At 34.3% G+C, this 20,107-nt stretch overlaps 11 protein-coding genes across 11 annotated transcripts; 5 read left to right on the top strand and 6 right to left on the bottom strand.

Annotated features, from left to right (window-relative positions):
• Positions 1–1,390: 1,390 nt before the first annotated feature.
• Positions 1,391–2,576, bottom strand: ASCRUDRAFT_76241 (uncharacterized protein). Its single transcript, XM_020193391.1, has one exon. The coding sequence runs from the start codon at positions 2,312–2,314 to the stop codon at positions 1,499–1,501; it is 816 nt and encodes a 271-aa protein (XP_020047197.1). The 5' UTR covers positions 2,315–2,576; the 3' UTR covers positions 1,391–1,498.
• A 311-nt stretch (positions 2,577–2,887) lies between these two features.
• ASCRUDRAFT_151070 (uncharacterized protein) lies at positions 2,888–3,322 on the top strand. Its single transcript, XM_020189291.1, has one exon. It carries the CDS (start codon positions 2,948–2,950, stop codon positions 3,203–3,205), a length of 258 nt encoding a protein of 85 aa, XP_020047196.1. The 5' UTR covers positions 2,888–2,947; the 3' UTR covers positions 3,206–3,322.
• Positions 3,323–4,247: 925 nt separating this feature from the next.
• ASCRUDRAFT_81229 (uncharacterized protein) lies at positions 4,248–4,715 on the bottom strand (the record flags this gene model as incomplete). The annotated part of the gene is made up of 1 exon (XM_020194589.1): positions 4,248–4,715. The coding sequence occupies one exon, from the start codon at positions 4,713–4,715 to the stop codon at positions 4,248–4,250; it is 468 nt and encodes a 155-aa protein (XP_020047195.1).
• Positions 4,716–6,707: 1,992 nt separating this feature from the next.
• Positions 6,708–8,072, bottom strand: MST1 (threonine--tRNA ligase MST1; the record flags this gene model as incomplete). The annotated part of the gene is made up of 1 exon (XM_020190575.1): positions 6,708–8,072. One exon carries the CDS (start codon positions 8,070–8,072, stop codon positions 6,708–6,710), a length of 1,365 nt encoding a protein of 454 aa, XP_020047194.1.
• Positions 8,073–8,213: 141 nt separating this feature from the next.
• Positions 8,214–10,997, top strand: ASCRUDRAFT_70745 (uncharacterized protein; the record flags this gene model as incomplete). Its single annotated transcript, XM_020191832.1, has 1 exon — positions 8,214–10,997. One exon carries the CDS (start codon positions 8,214–8,216, stop codon positions 10,995–10,997), a length of 2,784 nt encoding a protein of 927 aa, XP_020047193.1.
• An 850-nt stretch (positions 10,998–11,847) lies between these two features.
• On the top strand, positions 11,848–12,803 carry ASCRUDRAFT_151146 (uncharacterized protein). The gene is made up of 2 exons (XM_020189292.1): positions 11,848–12,009; positions 12,247–12,803. The coding sequence occupies exon 2, from the start codon at positions 12,343–12,345 to the stop codon at positions 12,712–12,714; it is 372 nt and encodes a 123-aa protein (XP_020047192.1). The 5' UTR covers positions 11,848–12,009; positions 12,247–12,342; the 3' UTR covers positions 12,715–12,803.
• Positions 12,804–12,892: 89 nt separating this feature from the next.
• ASCRUDRAFT_81228 (FKBP-type peptidyl-prolyl cis-trans isomerase) lies at positions 12,893–13,243 on the top strand (the record flags this gene model as incomplete). The annotated part of the gene is made up of 1 exon (XM_020194588.1): positions 12,893–13,243. The coding sequence occupies one exon, from the start codon at positions 12,893–12,895 to the stop codon at positions 13,241–13,243; it is 351 nt and encodes a 116-aa protein (XP_020047191.1).
• A 522-nt stretch (positions 13,244–13,765) lies between these two features.
• Positions 13,766–14,701, top strand: MET16 (phosphoadenylyl-sulfate reductase (thioredoxin); the record flags this gene model as incomplete). Its single annotated transcript, XM_020194587.1, has 2 exons — positions 13,766–13,831; positions 13,859–14,701. The coding sequence occupies 2 exons, from the start codon at positions 13,766–13,768 to the stop codon at positions 14,699–14,701; spliced, it is 909 nt and encodes a 302-aa protein (XP_020047190.1).
• Positions 14,702–14,785: 84 nt separating this feature from the next.
• ASCRUDRAFT_17263 (Thioesterase/thiol ester dehydrase-isomerase) lies at positions 14,786–15,781 on the bottom strand (the record flags this gene model as incomplete). Its single annotated transcript, XM_020189472.1, has 1 exon — positions 14,786–15,781. A coding segment is annotated over one exon (996 nt), but the record flags the coding sequence as incomplete, so codon positions are not given.
• A 142-nt stretch (positions 15,782–15,923) lies between these two features.
• ASCRUDRAFT_76237 (uncharacterized protein) lies at positions 15,924–17,147 on the bottom strand. The gene has a single exon (XM_020193390.1). It carries the CDS (start codon positions 16,815–16,817, stop codon positions 16,119–16,121), a length of 699 nt encoding a protein of 232 aa, XP_020047188.1. The 5' UTR covers positions 16,818–17,147; the 3' UTR covers positions 15,924–16,118.
• A 705-nt stretch (positions 17,148–17,852) lies between these two features.
• ASCRUDRAFT_70740 (acid protease) lies at positions 17,853–19,424 on the bottom strand (the record flags this gene model as incomplete). The annotated part of the gene is made up of 1 exon (XM_020191831.1): positions 17,853–19,424. One exon carries the CDS (start codon positions 19,422–19,424, stop codon positions 17,853–17,855), a length of 1,572 nt encoding a protein of 523 aa, XP_020047187.1.
• Between the last annotated feature and the right edge of the window lie 683 nt (positions 19,425–20,107).

The following is a 20,107-nucleotide window of genomic DNA, read 5'->3' as shown; positions in this document are numbered from 1 at the left end:
TCTTAGCACCAACAAATTTTGTATCTGATATCTCAATCAGAAATTACCTTGAATTAAGGTTGAAAACCATATCAATTTTTTTCTCAAAATTTTAGTTTTTCACACACTTTATTCATTTAAACTGCCTCATGAGATAAATACCAAAGATATTATTCTATTACTAGTGTATAGCTGACAATTTTGTTAAAACGAATCAATAAACGAAGCTGAAAATGCTTTTTTATTCTTCGTTGTTCTTTCAATTTTCAAAATGATTTTTATTTTTTTGTCGGGAATTTTGAGAGTATTATTCAAGTTTATCTTTTAATTTTGGCATTTATCCTTTATAATTCATAATCTCCAATTCTTTTTGAATATTAAAATTCTTTGATTTAACATACTAGTACCAGTCTGTTGGCAATCGTGTTTTTACAGACCTGGTTTAATTTTTTCTTTTCGTTTTTTTTTTCCTTTGAATTAAAATCAAATTTTGTTATCTTTACTCTTTATTTGGATTAGTAAAATTATTGTGAATATTATGAACTAATTGTGAAATCTGTTCTAAATATTTAATTATTTTTTTAACACTATTTGAAATTAAATTAATAAGTTGCAATATGATTTCATATGATAATCACATAGTAATCATATTATTACCATAATTTTACAAATTTTTTAGTGTTTATGTTTAGAATTATTTGTAATTGCTGATGATTAATCTTTCTTTTTTTAATTGGCTTTTATAACCAAAATTATCTTTTTAGTCATCAAATATCAGCTACTGATGTAATATTCTACAAAGTTTCAGTTTAATGATGTTATTATATAGTATAATATATTTTTTTATTAAGAGATTTTACTTAAAAAAAATTACCAAAAGTAAAGCTATTTCAATCGGAAGCTATTTAAAACAGAATATATATAGTACAATTACTACTATAACAAAAATATTTAAAAAAAACTTAAAAAAAGAAATAGAAGAAAGAAAAAAAGAAAAAAAGAGTAGAAAAATCTAGAATATTGTAGATAAATAAATCCATATTAAATAGTATATTTTTTTGGTTCTCCTTTGATTTTGACTCAATTCAAACCAATTTAATTATAACTAAAAATAAAATTCGTTATAAAATTTAATTTTACATGAAACTAAACAAAAAATAAAAAAAGTAAAAAAGTAAAACAGTAAAAAAATAAAAAAATAAAAAAATAAAAAAAAAAACTTAAGAAAATAAAACATTAATAAAAATAAATTAATAAATAAGTAAAATAACAACCCATTGAAAAATATTTTTTACTTTATTTCATGATATTTTATTTAAATTCTTCTTATGAGATAACATAAAACAAAGAGTAATAAAAAAACAAAATAACAAGAATAAAGACTATAGTAAAATCTTTTTTTTTTCTCCAAATGATATAATAATGAAAAAAAAAACATAGTAATAGTATAGCAGTTTTTGATAGAATTAATAATGATATTGAATAATAAAAGGTAAAAATATGAAATAATAAACTAAAACTATAATTCATTGAAAATAGTTAGAGGAAATGAAGAGTATGATGGATTTTCTTTAACTCTGAAGTTTTCAGTATTAAACGTCTTGATAGTTCCAGAATTAAAATGTATTTTGATTGTAAAATAGTATATACCAGCTTGGTTGAAATCTTGGTTGTCAACTAAAACTTTATGAGAAAAGAATACCACTGGTGAAGACTCATAAAGAGTAAACAATTTAGAGTCATAGCAATGGGAGAAAATGTTTGAACGTATCAAAACATCATTTGATAAAGTGTCATTGCTGTTATTGCTTGAACGACTGTAGTTGTAATTGCTGCTGATGCTGTTGCTGATATTGCTATTGGCAGTAGAAAGGTGATTGTGATTGTAATTATTATATGAATAGTAGTGCTGAGCTGGATTTGAAGTGTAGTTGCTGGTGCAAGTGTTTTTATAGTATAATGAAATGTTGATTCTTTTAAAATAGTTTCTTTGATTTAGGATAATCTGTTTGCTTGAATTTAGATCAAGTTTCAACATGATTATTGGAAGTAAATTTTTTTTGATATATTGAGATTGAGTATATTCAAAGTCAATTAAAGTGACTTCGCATTTGGAGATTTTGCTATTGATTGGGAGCAGACTGTTGTAGATCAGACGATTGTTGTTGCGAAGAGTGGTGAATTGAAAAGAGGGCTGTAAACTGGAGGAGATTGAAGGTATATTTGTATTTATGGCTGAGTTTGATGTGGATCTAGATATTGGATTAGAGACTGAATTTAAAGAAAGGGATTCTAGATCATTTTCATCAGATCTCTTGGAAAAAGCCATAGACATGATAATTAATTTTTGGATGAAGTTATTCTTGGATATAATTGGGTGGTATTAAAGAGTGATATTAAAGGGAGGTATTAAAGAGTGGTATGATTGTTGATAAGAGTGATATTGATAAGAGTCGTGTCGATAAGAGTGGTAGTAAATAGTAAATACTATATAATAAAGATTGATATTAATATTTACTAGGATTTTTTTCTTTAGTTTAGAAAAAGAATATTGTAATAAATTTGGATATATGGCCAATTAAAAAAACAGAAAAAAGTCATTAAATAAGTAAATAATGAAGAGCATTTATATGAAATGATTGGGGGAATTCAGAGAATATTTATATCATTTAAAAACATTTGAAACTATTTAAAACCATTTAAAAGAAGATGAGAAATTTTAAATTTAATTAAAAATTTTAAATAAAAATTTAAAAGACAAAAAATGGAAAAAAAAAACAACAACAGAAAAAAAATAAAATTTAGAAATGAAATAAAGTTGTAATAAAATTCAAATTCAAACTAAGATTTTTAAATAAACGTTTAGAATTTTTTACAAAATTTATCAAATATGCAAAATTTGCTGTTTTTTATTGCCTAATTGCTTAAAGTTGAGGATTATCTCCAATTGAATGCAGAAAACATTGCAATGAAATTTCTAGTTATTATCAAAAACATTATATTATTTATCAAGATTTCTCAGAAGAAATTATTGTTAATGATATTAGCATTAATGATATTGATATTGATATTATTAGTGAATAAGTACATAAACACAAGTAAATGTTTGCTAAAACAATTGAAATTTCTTTTAACAACATATTCACCAGGCACGAATATAATAACGAAAGGCATATATAGTACAAGAATTTTAAAAATTTCAAAATTGCACAAAATGGAAAAATGAGAAGTTGCAGAATAGCAATTAGCAATTTGAAATTTGTACAAGTATAATAAGCATGATAAATATCAATACTATAGATATCAATACCTGATTTTAAAATGGAAAAGCAAATATCTTAAAGGTTAAAGTTGATTTGAAAAATTTTGATTCGAAAAATCAAGAAAATTTGAGTACTGTTGGCAAATTCAAAACTGGCAGTGAAGAAATAAGAGAAGAGAGGAGAGAAGATGGTTGTGGATGGGATTTATCAAGCAGATGTTTTTGTTTGGAGTGATTGTGTTTGAACTTCTTTCGGTGAGAAAGAATTGTGATCGTATGAGGGCAGTGATGGGAGTAGTTTTTGTGGGAAATGGTGAATGGAGTAGAAGGAGAAGGGGAATGAGAAGACATATTCACAAAATACCATACAATGCGATAAAAAGAGGAGGAAATGCAACGAGATATAATAGAGCAAAACCAAAAAACCAACAACAAAGAAATGTAGATTCAATGGCCAGGTATTAGAATAGGAAATCAGAAGTGGAAGAGAGAAATAAATAGATAATAGCGATTTAATTTGCAATATGCAGAGTCTTTTTATGTTGTTTCACAATCAACAAAAAAAGTGAAAATCCATAGCAGTTTTTTACAAGATTTTGCAAGTTTTGCAGAAAGTTTTGGTTATGTTGGACGAATTCATTTACATGAATATGAATTTTAAATGCAGTGCTACAGTGACTGTCTTAGTGGTTTCTTGATCAAAACGTTGAAAAGCTGTTGAACTTAAGTATAATCAGGTATTAAGGCAAGTTACGCTAAAAGAGCCCAAGCACATTAAAAATAACCCAAAAGCAAGCCAAACAGCGATAAATGGTAGGCTAATTGTTCCACCTTCTCAGCTGCCTTTGGTTGTGATATTATTTAGCAGCCACGATCATTTGGTTCGTGATTCCATGGTTGCTGATTGCTGATCAGAGAACTAGCAGCTTTCTGGCGAGTAAATAGGAAGCAGTGGAGCAAGGTGATCGATTAGCAATTAGCCAACAACAACTTAGCAAATATGTGATTACTTCTGCAAACCTTCTTTCCAAGAGCTGTATTTTGTTCTTTTCTTTGGGATTTGAGAGCTCTTCTGTGACTTTGAATTTGAATTTGGCTTTGACTTCACTTTCAATTTCAGGCTCTCTGGCAATTTATTCTTCTCCCCTTCGAATTTAATCTGCATGGTAACTTTGGTATTTGGCTGGATAATAGCAGATTTGTCTTGCACAATAACTGGCGCTGCAGCTATTATCGTTAAAGTGTAGCGATTTCTTTTTTTGGCTGTCCTTTTCTCTCTTCGATTTAAGGCGTCTGGCAAAGTGGCAGATATGGCAAGTTGATCAGATATATGTTTGTATCGCTGAGGGATTGTGTGATTGTGTGATACAAGATACAAGTTTTCTTTCTTTGCAGCATTTGGACTAGTGTGCTCATTCAGCTCATTCAGCTCATTCAGCTCATTCATTTCATCTAGCTCATTCTGTCTGCCCATTAGCTGCCCATTGGCTGGCGCTGGAGAGATCTGTAACTGCCTTGAAGCAGAGTATAATTACGTTTACTCTTCAGATTAGCACTGCTTACCTGTATATTTTTGATTCTGGCCTTCAAAAGCCCTGGATTGCTAAGAAAACAAAACCAGCTTTTGAAGTTGGGGAGTTATGTTTGGATCCGATTGTAAACAGAAATCAACTAGCTTTATTAATATATATTTCTTAGCAATTGTTTAGCCAATTGTACAAATATTTTATTCTATTAAGCAGATAATAGAAAATCATATTTCAATCATTAGTATGAACTTTATTACAGCATTTTCAAACAGTCTCATCAAAAAATACATTATGTACTTAGAAATAAGGATTTAATCAGATATTGAGCTGTTGAATTCAAACTCGTAGAGTAAAAGAAATCAACAAGGCAAAATAAATATGTTATAAGGAAATAAAAGCAAAAGCAAAATGGGTCGTTTCTATTTCAGAAGAAATAGACAATATATCCTAAAAATAATCAACAATTCAGTAGGTTTGCAATTTGAATTTGTTTAATACTCAGTATGTATTTAATCCGTATATGAACCAAACAAAAGAAATTTACAAAGTTAGCAGAATATTCTGAATAATAGTCAACAAATTTCGTTATATCTAAAACAGAATTCGGATTTTCAGCATTTGTTTCAAAACAAAAACAACAAACAAAATAACATTTAAGATGTATATCTCATCGATAACAATCGTTTTCTATTCCTTTTTTCTGTCCCTTTTTTTTTTCTTTCTTTTTTTCTTTCTTTTTTTGTTGTTTTTTGTTTATTTGTTTATTTGTTTTAAATATAAAACAATAGCAGATAATAGAAAATAATCTGGGATTATTGAGCTTGTTTATCAACGAAATCTGACCCTTGGTAGTTTCATGATATCATGATTCATCAATTAGAATTATAGTTAACCTTCATAAACATAGACAATTAAGCCAACTTTATTAAATCAACAACTAAAAAATGTCCACAATATTCACAATATTCACAATGTTCACTTTTAAAGAGAGCTGAATTGAAAAAACACAGCAAGACTCAAGGCATGCCTTTGAGCATTTATGAATTAACACCCAGAAAAACTATCAGTTTCCAGTGTTCATTTTTGGTCAGATCTAAAATCAGTGATTGAAGATGGAGAAGACAGTGAATCAATATCAATCGGTTTATTGTTTCGAAAGAACAAAACAAAATTACAGCATAAAATTGTAACAATACGAAATACAGAATCAAAATAACTAATAACTGATAACTGATAACTGATAGCTAATAATTAAGTAAATAACTAATAATTAATTAATAAATTATTTACTTAATTATAGCAATTTTCGTAATGGTGGTAATAATAAATATTATTTGGAAACTTTGATATCAGAAATTCTTGATCATATTTCTATTTTGGCTATATCTTTGCATCTCAGCCTTGAAACAGCTCGGGTTTAATACACAGATTGAACACCAGCTCATGAAGGATACGTGAATTTGTAAAGGCAATCGAAGAGCGCACCATTGATGCTGCGATTTGTGTTTCTATGTCTGATAACATCTCAGTCTTTTGAAACAACTGAAACAACTGAAACAACTGAAACAACTGAAACAACTGAAACAACTGAAGTCAATTTCCTAAGCTCCAATTTTGGTTTACACTTCTTCACGATGATTAGCAGATCAGACCAGCTGGAGCGCCCACTTCCACGGGGATGGACTCAGCCTATGCAACCGCACGCCAGCAAACAAACCTGCAGCGTCCCGTTTCTGCGTCCGATATGGCCACAGAGCCGCTGGCCAGATCGGGCGCAAAGAAGTGTAACTGAATAATGGACGTCTTGAACACGAAAAGAGATTGTGCTCTTTTGTTCTTTTGTTCTTTCTGCCTTTTCTGTTTATTTACAAGAATCCACAAACGATGGAGCTACACAAACGATGAGTATGACGAGGCTCATTACACATTTTCGCAACTCATTGGAAAGACTCAGTTAGCTCAACAAACTTTTCCCGTAATTCATCAACACTGGAGTAGTGCTCGACCTGATTGGTCTTGCAATTTCTCACTGCTATCTGCCCTCCATTGATTTCCTTTTCGCCTATCACAATAATATAGTTGTAGCCCTTTTGCGTGGCGTTTTTAATTCTGCGATTGATTCCAACTGACCTTGAATCCATATCGACATCAAATAGATCCCTTTTAGACAACGAGATAGCGTTGTTCAAATCGTTGTTGAAACCCGATAGTTTTTTTTGGAAATCCTGAGAAAATTCCAAATGGTGCTCATTTGATACTGGTAGGACGATTGCTTGTCTTGGAGATAACCAAAAGGGCCATTTTCCTTCATAGTGATCAATCAAAATGGCTAGAAATCTTTCAATTGAGCCATAAATAGCTCTATGAATCATGACCGGGGTCTTTAATAGCCCCTGACTATCTTTATATGTTAGTTTGAATCTTTGCGGCAACTGGAAGTCTAATTGGATTGTAGCAGATTGATGTTCTTTTCCGAAATTATCTTTCAATAGGATATCCACTTTGGGACCATAAAATGCACCATCGCCTTCATTAATTTCCCACTTTTTCCCAGTAGACTCTAAAACTTGTTTTAAATTTGATTCAGCGGCGTCCCAGTCAGCCAATTCACCAATGTATTTCTCGCTAGGTCTTGTTGATAGTAATAGTTTATAATCGTTGATACCAAAGGTTTTGTAAACAGTATCAACCAATCTCAAATTATTGTTAATTTCATCTTTAATTTGCTCAATAGTACAAAAGATATGAGCGTCGTCTTGGTGGAATCTTCTAACCCTTGTTAATCCACTTAGTGCACCAGATTGCTCATTTCGATGCAATGAAGAAAAATCAGAATACCGAATTGGAAGCTCATTGTAACTTCGGTCCTTTCTCAGATAAATCAAACAATGCCCAGGACAGTTCATGGGCTTCAACCCAAAGGACTCCTTTTCATCGTCCCTCGAGCTTTTAACAACAAACATATCGTCCTTATAGTTGTCCCAATGGCCAGACTTTTCCCAAAGGCTTTTCCGGTAAAGCAACGGCGTCATCACCTCATCGAAATTCAATTTCATCTGCTGCAATTTCATAAAGGAAACCAACTTGTTGATGAGCCTGGTCCCATGGGGCAAGAAGAAAATGGACCCAGGTGAAACAGCATCTATCATATATAGCTCCTGGCGATTTGAGATGCTCGAGTTCACTGTCGACGATGATGGAACCTGTCTGGGATCTGCTGCCTCAGAGGAACACCATCGCACCCATCGGGCTGTACCCACAAAACGCCTCTGCGACAAAATAAGAGTCGCTAGCTGTACCATCCTCTGCTTCCTCTGCACCATTTCCAACAACAGCCTCTTCTTTCTCTTCCTCTTCCTCTTCCTCTTCCTCTTTCTCTTCTTCTCTTCACCACTGAATTTCTCCATCCGCTGATTCTGCATGTCCATGCATTTATCTGCTGTATGTCACATGCCGCAGCTCTCCTTTTTGCTGGTTCTGCTTCCTTCTTCACTTCTTCTTTCTTCAGCTTCTTTAGCTTCTTCACCACCACAATTTCCATGTTTCGCTTCAAGACAAACAAGTCCAAGGCTCCTCCAACTGCCCCTTCAACTGCACCTTTAGCTGCTGCTCCAGCTCCCCCTCCAGCCGCAGTTCCCCCTCCCCCACAACCTCCATTTTTTGCACCTTCCTCCAATGGCTCTCTGGCTCCTCCTCCACCTCCACCACCAGGAATGCCTGCTTTTATAAACAATGGATCACTGGCCCCTCCTCCTCCTCCTCCTCCTCCTCCAGGGATGCCTGCTTTTGCAAATAGTAACCAGGCTTCCCCTCCTCCTCCAGCCTCAGGCACTGGTGGAGCTCTACCGTTTTTAGCTGAGATCAATGCCAAAAGAAACGACTCATACGTCGTCGATAAGGTGTCTAAAAACTTCAATCCTGCTGAGTCTGTTTCTTCTGTTTCTAAATCCAATTCATCTACTAACAGTGCCCCCAAAATTGCAAGTGCTCCTTCAATTCCAAAATTCTCTTCTCCAAAGACTCCCTCATCAATGTCCTTCATGGATCAATTGAGCTCTTCCATAGCTGGAAGATCTAATAACAACTCAAACAACCAAAGGATAACATCTTCAAGTTCAATAAATCCTCCCAAATTCTCTGCTCCACCAATCCCTAGTGCTCCTGCTCCATCTTTACCTCCGCAACCTTCTCCCAAAAGACCTTCTCATAGACCAAATAAACAAAAATTCACTCCAAAAGTCCCTACACTGAGACCTAGAATATCATCCTCTAAATTCTCCAATAAACCAAATGTTAAACCACCAATAATAACACCATTGAATGCTCCTCCAATGGCTCCCCCAATTGCCCCTCCACTAGCAAACCAAAATTTAAACACTCAGAACGTTCCCTCAGCACCACCTCTACCTCCACCTCTTCCAAACCAATCAAATTCCAATATCCCTCCTCCGCCTAAATTGCCATCTTTCAATTCCAATAAAAGTACAAATTCAAAACCCCAAACTTCTAATCCCCTAGCTGGTGGTTTACCCTTTTTGGCTCAAATAAATGCAAGAAGAGACGAATCAAATGTGATAGATGATAAAGCTGTTAAAAATAATAAAAATGCTCAAGCTAACACTCCCGTTTCAACTCATAAATCCTTTTCCCAAAAATCTTCTTCTATAAATAAGTTTTCGGCTCCTCCAATTCCAAATGCCTCTCCTCCTCCCCTCTCTTCTGTTCCAACTTTACCCAAATCAAAACCTCCTCCGTTACCTAATTCTATGGCTCCTCCATTACCAAACTTCAAAGCTCCTTCAATTCCTAAATCAAATCCACCACTGGCACCATCAGCTCCACTAGCCCCACCAATTTCTCCAGAAATATCTTCATTTTCTCTGGGAAAAAATAAATTTCCAAATAATTCTTCTCTCTCACCCCTTTCATCTGGCTTGCCATTTTTAGCAGAGATAAATCTGAGAAGAGATGAATCTCATGTAATTAATAGTACAACTTCTCAACCGAAAAAAACCAGAAATCAAAATTTTCCTTCTAACTCTGCTCCAGCCCTTCCAAAATTCTCTGCTCCTCCAATTCCATCGCTTCCATCGGCTCCTCCACCTCTGTTTACATCTCAAGCTCCTTCTATTCCTAAAGCTCCTCCTGCCTCACCTGCACCGCCAGCACCATCTTTTCAAGGGTTTGGCAAACAGCCTCCAAAACCTTTAAAACCCTCAATTAATACTCCTGCAATATCTAGCGGTTTACCCTTTTTAGCAGAAATCAATGCCAGAAGAGATGATTCAAATGTTGTTGATGAGTCTAAAGTTAAACAATCAAAATCTCCATCTAATAATATAGGTTTTGGTCGACCTAATCCATCCAAAGCTAATGCTCCACCAATACCAACTTTCAGTGCACCACCATTACCCACTATGAGTGCACCTCCAATACCTACATCAAGTGCTCCACCAATACCGAAGTTTGCTGCTCCTTCCTCAATTCCTCCAGTGGAATCTAATTCACATTCCACCATGGATTCCAATTCTAATTTCGGTCCTTCTGGCGGATTGCCATTTTTAAATGAAATAAATAAATTAAGAATTTCTCCAGATCTTAATAAACCTACTCCACTGCAAAAGTTTTCTGCTCCAAAGATTTCTGTTGCTCCTCCTGTACCTCCTGCACCTCCTGCACCTGCACCTTCAATATCTGCCCCTTCTTTTCCTAATGTCTCTACTGCTCCTGCATTGCCATATTTAGATCAAATAAATTCACTAAATAATAAGGAAACCCCTTCTGGTCAATCTACAAATTCCTATCATTTTACTCAAAACTCCCAGGTTTCCAGTTTCAATAATGATAATAATTCTGATTATACTCCAAAACATTCTTATAAACCACCACCCCCACCGCCAGTTTCAACTGGTGGTGATAATGGAGGGAACAGTGATAACGTTTCTGAAGTGGATAATCATAAATTCAATGGCAGTTCTACTAGAAAGAGAATGTTTTCTGTAGGAAAAAGTGATAATACTCAAGAATTTTCCAGCATTGGCTCTTCAATATACAATGTTGGACTTACAAATGGGCAGAATAATGAACGATTTGAAATTGAAGATTCAAGATTTGGATTCATCAATCGAAATGATTTACCCAGACCTCGTAAATGGGTTGGGTTACAAAAGTTATATCCGTCAGGAAGAGGCAGTACAGTTCCGTTAAATTTGAGTCTTTATATGTAAAATTGGTAGATAATGAGGTTTATTTTCATTTTCACTTTTACTTTTACTTTTACTTTTACTTTTAATGTTAATTTTAATGTTAATTTTACTTTTAATTTTAATGTTAATTTTAATTTTAATGTTAATGTTAATGTTAATGTTAATGTTAGTGTTGATTATTTTTTTGTGGGTTTTTTTAAAAGAAGTAATTGTAATATCATAAAACTGGTAATGGTGTGGGTGATAGGAGTAATTTTATAGGAAAAACATATTTTGTGTGAATGTAGGAAAAATTGTACAGGTGATTCAGATGAGATATATAAAATTAGATAATTTTTTGTGAACTTGGGGATTCAAGTAAGGAATGTTTAATGTTATATTCAAACTCCCAGAACGAAAATTCCAATTGATACCTGCTTAACATAAAAAAGAAATACGGCATCTTCGCTTTAGAAGAGAAAGAAAAAAAATATCATCCAAATACAATGCAATACAATAAAATAATATAAAATAATATAAAATAATATAAAATAATATAAAATAATATAAAATAATATAATATAATATAAAATAAAATAAAATAAAATAACGTAAAATAAAGGTGCTTAACATTCCATAATATATGTGATTCTGATTAGGAAAATTTCTGTTATAATCATTCAGTTGATGTACCTTCTAGTCTGTAAATTGGGACTATAAAATTTCAACCATGTTGGTAGTATGTTATTAGAAGTTAAGAGCACTTGATTAAGAAATGTTTTTGTTTGGGTGAAAACAAAGAAAGAGAGAGAAAAAGATAACATTGAATTTAGTTTTATATAGCATAAATACGAAATTTAGTAGAACCGAGTGGATAAAACAAACGAAGAGGAAGCAAAGAATGTATAAAGTAATTTACACGAGGTAAAAGTAGGAAAAGACCCAGCAAGAGTTATATAACCAGTTGATCAGGGAAAGTAATGAATTGATGATGAACTTGATTGAATTCCATTACAAATTAGAAAAAAGTGAAGGAAAATAAAACTTATTTAAGGTGAGCATAAGTCTTTAAGCTATTTTTGTGGTTCGTATAAAATTCAAATAAATTTATGATTTGCATGGTTACCAACAAATGTTGAAATCATTTGATGAGAAAAGAACCAAAAACCAAGGAAAGTGTCTACAAATGAGGAAGCTACTTACCAGATATAAAACAATTTGAATGGGTTAATTTTCCGACAAAACGTCTTCGATTTGTTTTCAATTTGTTTTCATTTGTTTTCATTTGCAGAAAACGAGCCATTAGTGGTTTTGAAATTGTAACAAAAAACATACAAACAAGAAACAGCCATTGCAGTTCTGGGGGAAAGCAAGAAAACAACTGGAAATGGCCAGAAAAAACGAACAAAACACCCACAAAACAGCAGCAGAAAGCAGAAAAGCCAGCTCCAAGCCAGTTATAAAAAAAATGAGTTTTCCTGGTTGGAGAACACAGCAGACTAATATTCATTTAGAGTGCCAACTGACCCAGAACCGAAACCAAAACGAAACCAAAACGAGCTGCAATGGAGCCTTAAAGCATGGAGGACGTGGAAACGCAGACCAGAGAAAGAACAGCAGTACTTGCTCAGCACTTGCTCAACAGGCCTGGAGTCTGGCGAATGGTTTGCAACTGCTCCAGGGCCTGAAGCGAAATCTGCTCGAGCTGATTGGTAAAACGTGGTTGGGCCTTTCCCAGATCAGGCACTGCTCGAGCTGATGCTCCGATTCTCTGGCAGTATATAACCAATATCAATGTTCTGGGATGAGCCTTTTCTTTGTCACCAGAAACACTTGTTTGCGGTTTTACTTCTACTCGAGGCCAGTCTTCACGAAAGCTGTTATTTCTCCCACTGAGTTGCTGTGCTTTTGCTTTTCCCCTTCGCTTCCTTACTACAATGACTTATCCTAATGGAATCACCGGCGACTTGAAGATAGAACGAATAACTCCCGGCGACAACGAGACATACCCCAAGGTTGGTGACACTGTGGTGATCCACTACACAGGCACCTTGAACAATGGAGCCAAGTTTGATTCCTCCAGAGATCGCGACGAGCCTTTTCAAACACAAATTGGTGTTGGCAGAGTTATCAAGGGCTGGGACATTGGTGTCTTGCAGTTGAGTGTTGGTGAGCGAGCCCGGTTGATCATTCCCTACAACTTGGGATATGGCTACAGAGGCTTTCCACCTGTGATCCCTCCTAAGGCCACTCTCATCTTTGATGTCGAACTACTAGAAATTCTATAGTTTTTGCTTTCCAGCAATTGTATAAATCGAATCAAGAGCTGTGTTTTTTGTTGTTTTCCAGCGAAATCTCAGAACAAAGTTTATTCCCTTCTGTGTTTATGACCCAAAGAGAAACAAGTTGTAATGTTGCCGCAGACTGCATATTCCCGCGCTCAAACAAAATATTTTTACAACCACGCGCAGCTGCAGTATTTGTGCATATCAAAATATGCACAAATGCGCACGCACTTTTTGTTTTTTCTTTCCTCCACTCATCAGCCACGTGGTATTGTGCACATCTTGTGGCTTGTTGTGCGATGAAGATATATATTTTTTGGCTCATTATATAAAAAAGACCCACATTCGACATCTTTTGTGATATTGTAGAAACTCTTTGTAGATTTATTTAGGGATATTGGATTATTTTGTCGCTTTTTTGATTTGGTAGAATTCGTTTTTCGCTTTTTTGCTTTTTTAATCAAAAGAATACCAAATAAAAACACTTATTAATAATCCAATCAATTTTAAAAATAATTTTTCAAAATGACAGCATCTATTCCATCTGTAGCAATAGATCAGCTTTCAACTAATAATGAAACCCCCTATCCGGTTTTAAACCAGGATTCGTTACTAAAGTTTTCTGATCAAGAATTGGAAAATTTAAATAAATCCCTAGAAAATTATTCCACTGAACAAATATTGCTTTGGTCCATTAAAAACCTTAATAATCTATACCAAACAACTGCCTTTGGTCTAACAGGTCTTGTTACGATCGATCTACTATCAAAAATATACTCAGCCAATAGCAATATCAAACCAATTGATCTAATCTTTCTAGATACTCTACATCATTTCCCACAAACTTTAGATTTACTCAAAAATGTTCAAAATAAATACCCGTTTTTAAAGATAAATATCTTCAAACCACATCATTGCGAATCTGAACTCGAATTTGCTAAAAAATATGGTGATAATTTATGGGAAAATAACGACAATTACTACGATTTTTTAGTTAAAGTTGAACCCTTATCAAGAGCTTATAAATCGTTAAATGTCAATGCAATCTTAACTGGAAGAAGAAAGGTTCAAGGTGGAGGTAGATCTACTCTAAAAATCATCGAGCTCGATAGAATAAACAATATAATCAAAATAAATCCTTTAATCAATTGGGATTTTAATCAGGTCAAATCTTATATTACCGATAACAATGTTCCATATAACGAACTCTTGAATTATGGCTATAAATCCGTTGGTGATTATCATTCGACCTTTCCAGTTGGCGAAAATGAAAATGAAAGAGATGGAAGATGGAAAGGCAAAAGCAAAAGTGAATGTGGAATTCACGAGTTTTCAAGATTTGCACAATACTTGAAAACNGAAAATGAAAATGAAAGAGATGGAAGATGGAAAGGCAAAAGCAAAAGTGAATGTGGAATTCACGAGTTTTCAAGATTTGCACAATACTTGAAAACTGTATAATTATAAACTATATACACCGAACCAAACATCTATACACCCATTTGTTTTCTTTTTATTCTACAATTTAGACAAGATACCATCTTTTATCGACACCAATCCCTCTTGAACAATATACGCAATTAGCTTCCCATCACTGCGATATATCTGACCTGTAACCAAACTTAGCCCATTGGATGACTTTGGAGAATCTACCACAAACACCATCCACTCGTCGCACCGGTAGTCTGATTCGTGGTCCAAATCCATGTTGAAGTATATGCTGTGGTCCATCGACACTGAAAACAGCGACGAGTAGAGCTTCCTATCAGATAGTGGCATCACACACAATAGAAAAAACGCATCTGATAGATACGACACTCCAATTTGATTGAACTCACAATGGTTCTGTATTCTGGGCTTGACCCTAATCCAATAATACATTTTCCTTAAATACACAGCCAAAGATGGCCTGAATAGCAGCGCCCTCATCTTGTAGCTGTTTCTGTGCTTTTTGTCCCTTTTGTTCTTCAATGACCCATCTTCAACATCGTCAACATTGTCAACATCGTCAAAATACTCTCTTGGAAACCTCACCTCAAGAGGATCGCTCTCAAACGACTTTCTGATTCTCGCATCAAAATCGATGTCCTGGACAGATATGCACTCGTCCACCTCTGCGATTCCATCCAAGTCAAGCATTGGCTGGTACTTTAGCTGTGGTCCTAGGCTGGACATTGATCCCTGTGGATTGCCCACATTCTTGAACGATATGATGCTTATGAATATCACTGCTCCATTCTGGTACGCTTTGACCTCTCTGGTGACGAAGTTCCTGCCATCTCGGATTCTCTCAACTCTGAATTGCAAGTCTATGGATGAATCGCCACCAAGCACAAACGTGTTGTGGATGCTGTGCTGCTTGAAATCGCTGGTGCCTGTTTGGACGTTGACTGGCAAAGTTCTGGCAGCTGAAAGCAACGATTTGGCAATCAATGTGCCACCAAAGATGCCCCTGTTGGCCCCAGGAACATGGAGATAGCCATTGCTCTTGAAGTGGTTGTTTCCTTGGGCAACCACTGAGAGCTGTGTCTCGAGAGTCGACTTCATTTTGTGGATGTGGGCAAAGCAGCGAGGAAAGCAACAAGCAAAGGCGATAAGCAAAAGCGATAAGCAAAAGCGATAGAATCAACTTCCATTGGTGACTTTCGGAAGATAGTTAGAGGCATCCGCAGCTGTGGCTCCTGCAGCCGATGGCAGCTCCAACAATGCTGTTTTTCCGGCCAAGCTCTTCGTGTTCGGGAAAATCCCATTGAGATCCTGGCTCACTCTTTTGGTGCTTTTACAGCAAATGAAGTGGATATCATGACCAATGCTTTGTGTAAATATCGTCGGTTATCACAAGTGATTGCGTTGGTGTGTGGTGCTACTCAAATAACAGCTACAAAAACAAACTATATAGAACTCGGACTAAACTCCCATCAGAAACACCCACTTTAACTGCCCTATTACTCCACAGGCTTGTTTCATCATTTGTAGAGCTGCTGGAATCCGTGGGTATTACTGAGGATGAGCTGCTAGTAGACGACGAAATAGTGGATGATAAAGTAGTACTTGACAAAGTAGTGGATAATGATCGTGTAGAGCTGGACGAAATTGTTTCAATGATTGACAGAATAGTACTGTTTGACGAAGAATCGCGTTTATAAATTTTTATCTCAACGCAGTCATCGTCAGTGTTTTCTAATTCAATTGTGTAGTTTGATGATTTTCCATGATCATAACATGCATAAAAGCTCGAGGAACCGTTGTTAAGCAAATATCCATCTTCATCAAAACTGAAATTTTGCGATTTCATATCACTAACACTGCTAGTAAAAGTAGCAGTTGCTTGTATTCGAGCCATAGGAGTATCTTCTTCCCGGAAAGGTAAAGTAATTTGATTAGCTTCAGTATTATAGTATAGTTGTTCTGGGTCATTTGTAACCAAAAGTCTATCATCGCCAGTACGAATTCCCTTCTCGTCAATCTCTGGAACAGAGGGAGCTTCTACTTGCAAATAAATAGATTCCACGCTGCTTGAAATGGAATGTAAGCTAAATGAAAAAACAATAAACAAAAACAATAAAATAAAGCTCATGATTCTTCTTTATCGGTAACTTTAACCAGCAACTTATAAACACTGTTTGATTTTGACAAAAATCTTCAGATATATTGAGATCTATTGTCAAATAATTCGTTATATAAGTTGAGGCTGAAGAAAAATATAAAGATATTATGGCGGAAAGTTAACCTGCATTGTTACGTCTTCAGAATTGTTTATTGTGAACACAACACCCAAAAATAGAAATTCAAAAAGACAACAGGAAATTGTTCTTTCACAGTGGCATTATATCTTATACAGGTGCAAAATCATTGGAATATCATCGCTAAAAGAACGAAGAGCAAATGCTCTTTGCAAATCAAAACAATGGAAGGATGGCTCGTCAGTAACAGCATCTGACTCACCAACAGTCATGTACAATTTGACGGTTATGCACTTGTCTTTAACAGGTTTGGTAAATATGAAATGAGATTTCAGTAGGTGTTGGTATAAATCAGATACATTTTTGCATGCATAGAAATCGATCAGTGTGCCATTCACCAACTAATACCCTCCTTCATCAAACGTGAATAGATCGTAAGAGCTTCTATAATACACCTTGGCGATATATAAGTTAAAATTTAGATAAGCTTTGGTGTGTGCCCTATGTTGTAGTAGATTTGCAGGTTCTCACCCTCATAAATCAATTCCAGCCCGTTATTACTAATGAATAGATCGTCGAATTCAGCTCAGAGATTTGGGATAATGCAATTGGACCATTGAAACTGGAGACGCCCTTAATGGGATTCTTACCTACAACTGAAATCAGGAATGAAGATGCAATTCCAGATTGTTCATTTTTTATGAGTTTTTTCTTTGAAAAGGAAGACAGTATTTTATTCGTAAAACAAAAAAAACAGAACTTTTGCTAGGTTTTTAGTCTCTGTTATTTTTTATCCATTTGGAACACCTTTTCGAAAGTTTGGTAATTAATGCCATTAAAAAAAAATTTAAACAAAAACTATAAAAGCACCAAATCATTAAACACATTAAGCCAAAGAAAATAACAAAACGTAAAGAACTAAGCCAAAACTAAAAAAATAATAACAAAATAAATATATATGATAAATAAAACTGGTTTTGAATACTCAAATCGAAATCTCTGACTGCGACAGCATAGCTTCTGTAAAGCCTAGTTCTATTGGTAATATACGTGGAATAATTTTTACTAGAAGAAAACGATGATTCATTCAAAGAACTGAAAAATGATTCCATAGCTTCACTTGAATAAAATTCTGTTGTTACTACTTTTGTGTAAATACCAAAGATAAGCTTTGACTTTGTATGTGTTTGATTTCTTTCGTCTGTTGAGACTGTAGTGTAATTATAATCTGAGTATTTTTTCAAAATTTCAGTCTTGTAAAGATAATAAGAACTATTATACAAAGCAGCTTTACTTGCCATTGGAAGCAATGATGAATTGTCTGTTATCACATCAATTGAAATATCATCTTGAACTTTTGAAGAATTTGCGGTATTTGAAGCATTGTGAAGAGACCTCCCCAAGGATATCGTTTCATGGTCAATATCAAACACCAAATACAAATATTTTAATATATTTAATCCAAGCAAAAACTCTGATTCACTGACTAAAAATTGATTTGGATAGCTAGCAGATTTTACGGAATCATTCCAATCCAACCAATATTTTTCATTGTTCAGACTGCTTTGTTTATCACTCGAATATAGGCCAATTAATTCGTATGCAGGAATAGATAAATTGAAACCAGAGAAATCAAAAGTAAAGTTTTCTTTGTTTAAAAAATTGTTTATACAATCATAATCAACTTCACTACAATTAGTAATCTTATTATGATCACCATCAAACAAATATAATTCTAGATAAACTTCACTCGGGATATAGGTCGATTTAATATCACTGTCCCAACCATTGATATTAAACTTCACAGCGTAGTTTTTTTCTGGTTGTGGAAATAGGCTTTGGCCATTTAAGGTCAAACCATTTAATGTAATAGCATAGGTATAACTTTCTTCTTGTGCCTGGTTGCTTGGATTGATCATGGGAATTGTGGTCAAATATTTATCTGAATATTTTGATTTATCAATTGCGCCAAATAAAATCTGAGAGATTCCATTTGAACCAGCTGAATTGGCAAAAGTAAAGGACATTATTTTTCTTTTAATATAATTATTTTTAATTAACAAATCCCAAAGATTTGGAACCTCTTTGTTGCAATCAGGGTTGGATTTTAGACCAAAAAGACTTAATATACCAACTGGAGTTTGTGCATTATAGTAGACATTGCAGAATGGAAAATTATCGATCAATAATTGATTAGAAAATGCAAAAATATCAGTGCCTAAAACCCCTAACATGCCTCCTATTTGACATGTATTATCAGCATCTTCAAGTAACAATGGAGAGTAGTTGGTAGAATTGGAGTCATCATAAGTTCCGTAAAGATCACAATTCAATGAACTTGTAAATTGATTGAAAAAATCCTGATAATATGATACATTTTCAAAAGTAGTCTTTTCGCAATTCGGATTGACAGGAGATTGTAAAACTGAATAGCATGCTCCTAAATGTACAGCCAAAAGAATCTCTTGTTCTGGATTTCCAACAAATATCCTGGCGTACATAATCGTTGTAAAGGAAAATGGGTTAAATTGGCTAGATTGCATATATTGTGTATGTTGGTTATATTGGTGGTTTCTTTTCTGATCTGATTCTAGAAAAAAGCTCAAAACAACATAATTATTGCTCCCATAAGCCCATATCAGCCAGATTACTAGTAATATTAGTTGGAATGGCATCATTACCTGCACTTCTTTCTGTTCTTTTTTTCAATGGAGAGAACAAAAAACAGCAGTGAAAAGTCGAAGCAGTGTTTGGCCATAGATGTTATTTATAATACTGCTCAATTACGAGTTGAATTTCTTTAAGGCATGTAATCTAAAAACAACCTGAGCTTCGCCTATTATCAAAACTTGGAGCTGGAGTATAATAAGCACACAGGAAATGGGAGAATTTTGGATTTTTTGCTCAAAGGTTGGATTTGTTGCACGGTTCGAGAGTCAAAATTGAGAAAATGAGACTAAAACATTGGGACTAAAAGATTCTTTATTTCAATAACCATAATGTTCTGAGGCTGAAAAGGTTTGCATTAAAATTCGAACAGAATTAGTTGCTATCTAGAGGATATAAATCTATGGCGTTTCTTGGTTTGTTTTTTGTTGTTTTGTGGGTTCCTACATAGTTCATTTAAATGATATCGTGTAGAGCTTTGTTTCTATGATGCACCAAAACTACTCTCCCAGAAAAT

The sequence above is a fragment of the Ascoidea rubescens genome (genome assembly GCF_001661345.1).
Source record: "Ascoidea rubescens DSM 1968 unplaced genomic scaffold ASCRUscaffold_7, whole genome shotgun sequence".
Taxonomy (NCBI): Eukaryota; Fungi; Ascomycota; class Saccharomycetes; order Ascoideales; family Ascoideaceae; genus Ascoidea; species Ascoidea rubescens.
Note: the sequence above shows the minus strand (reverse complement) of the source record. Positions and strands in the feature narration are given on the sequence as shown.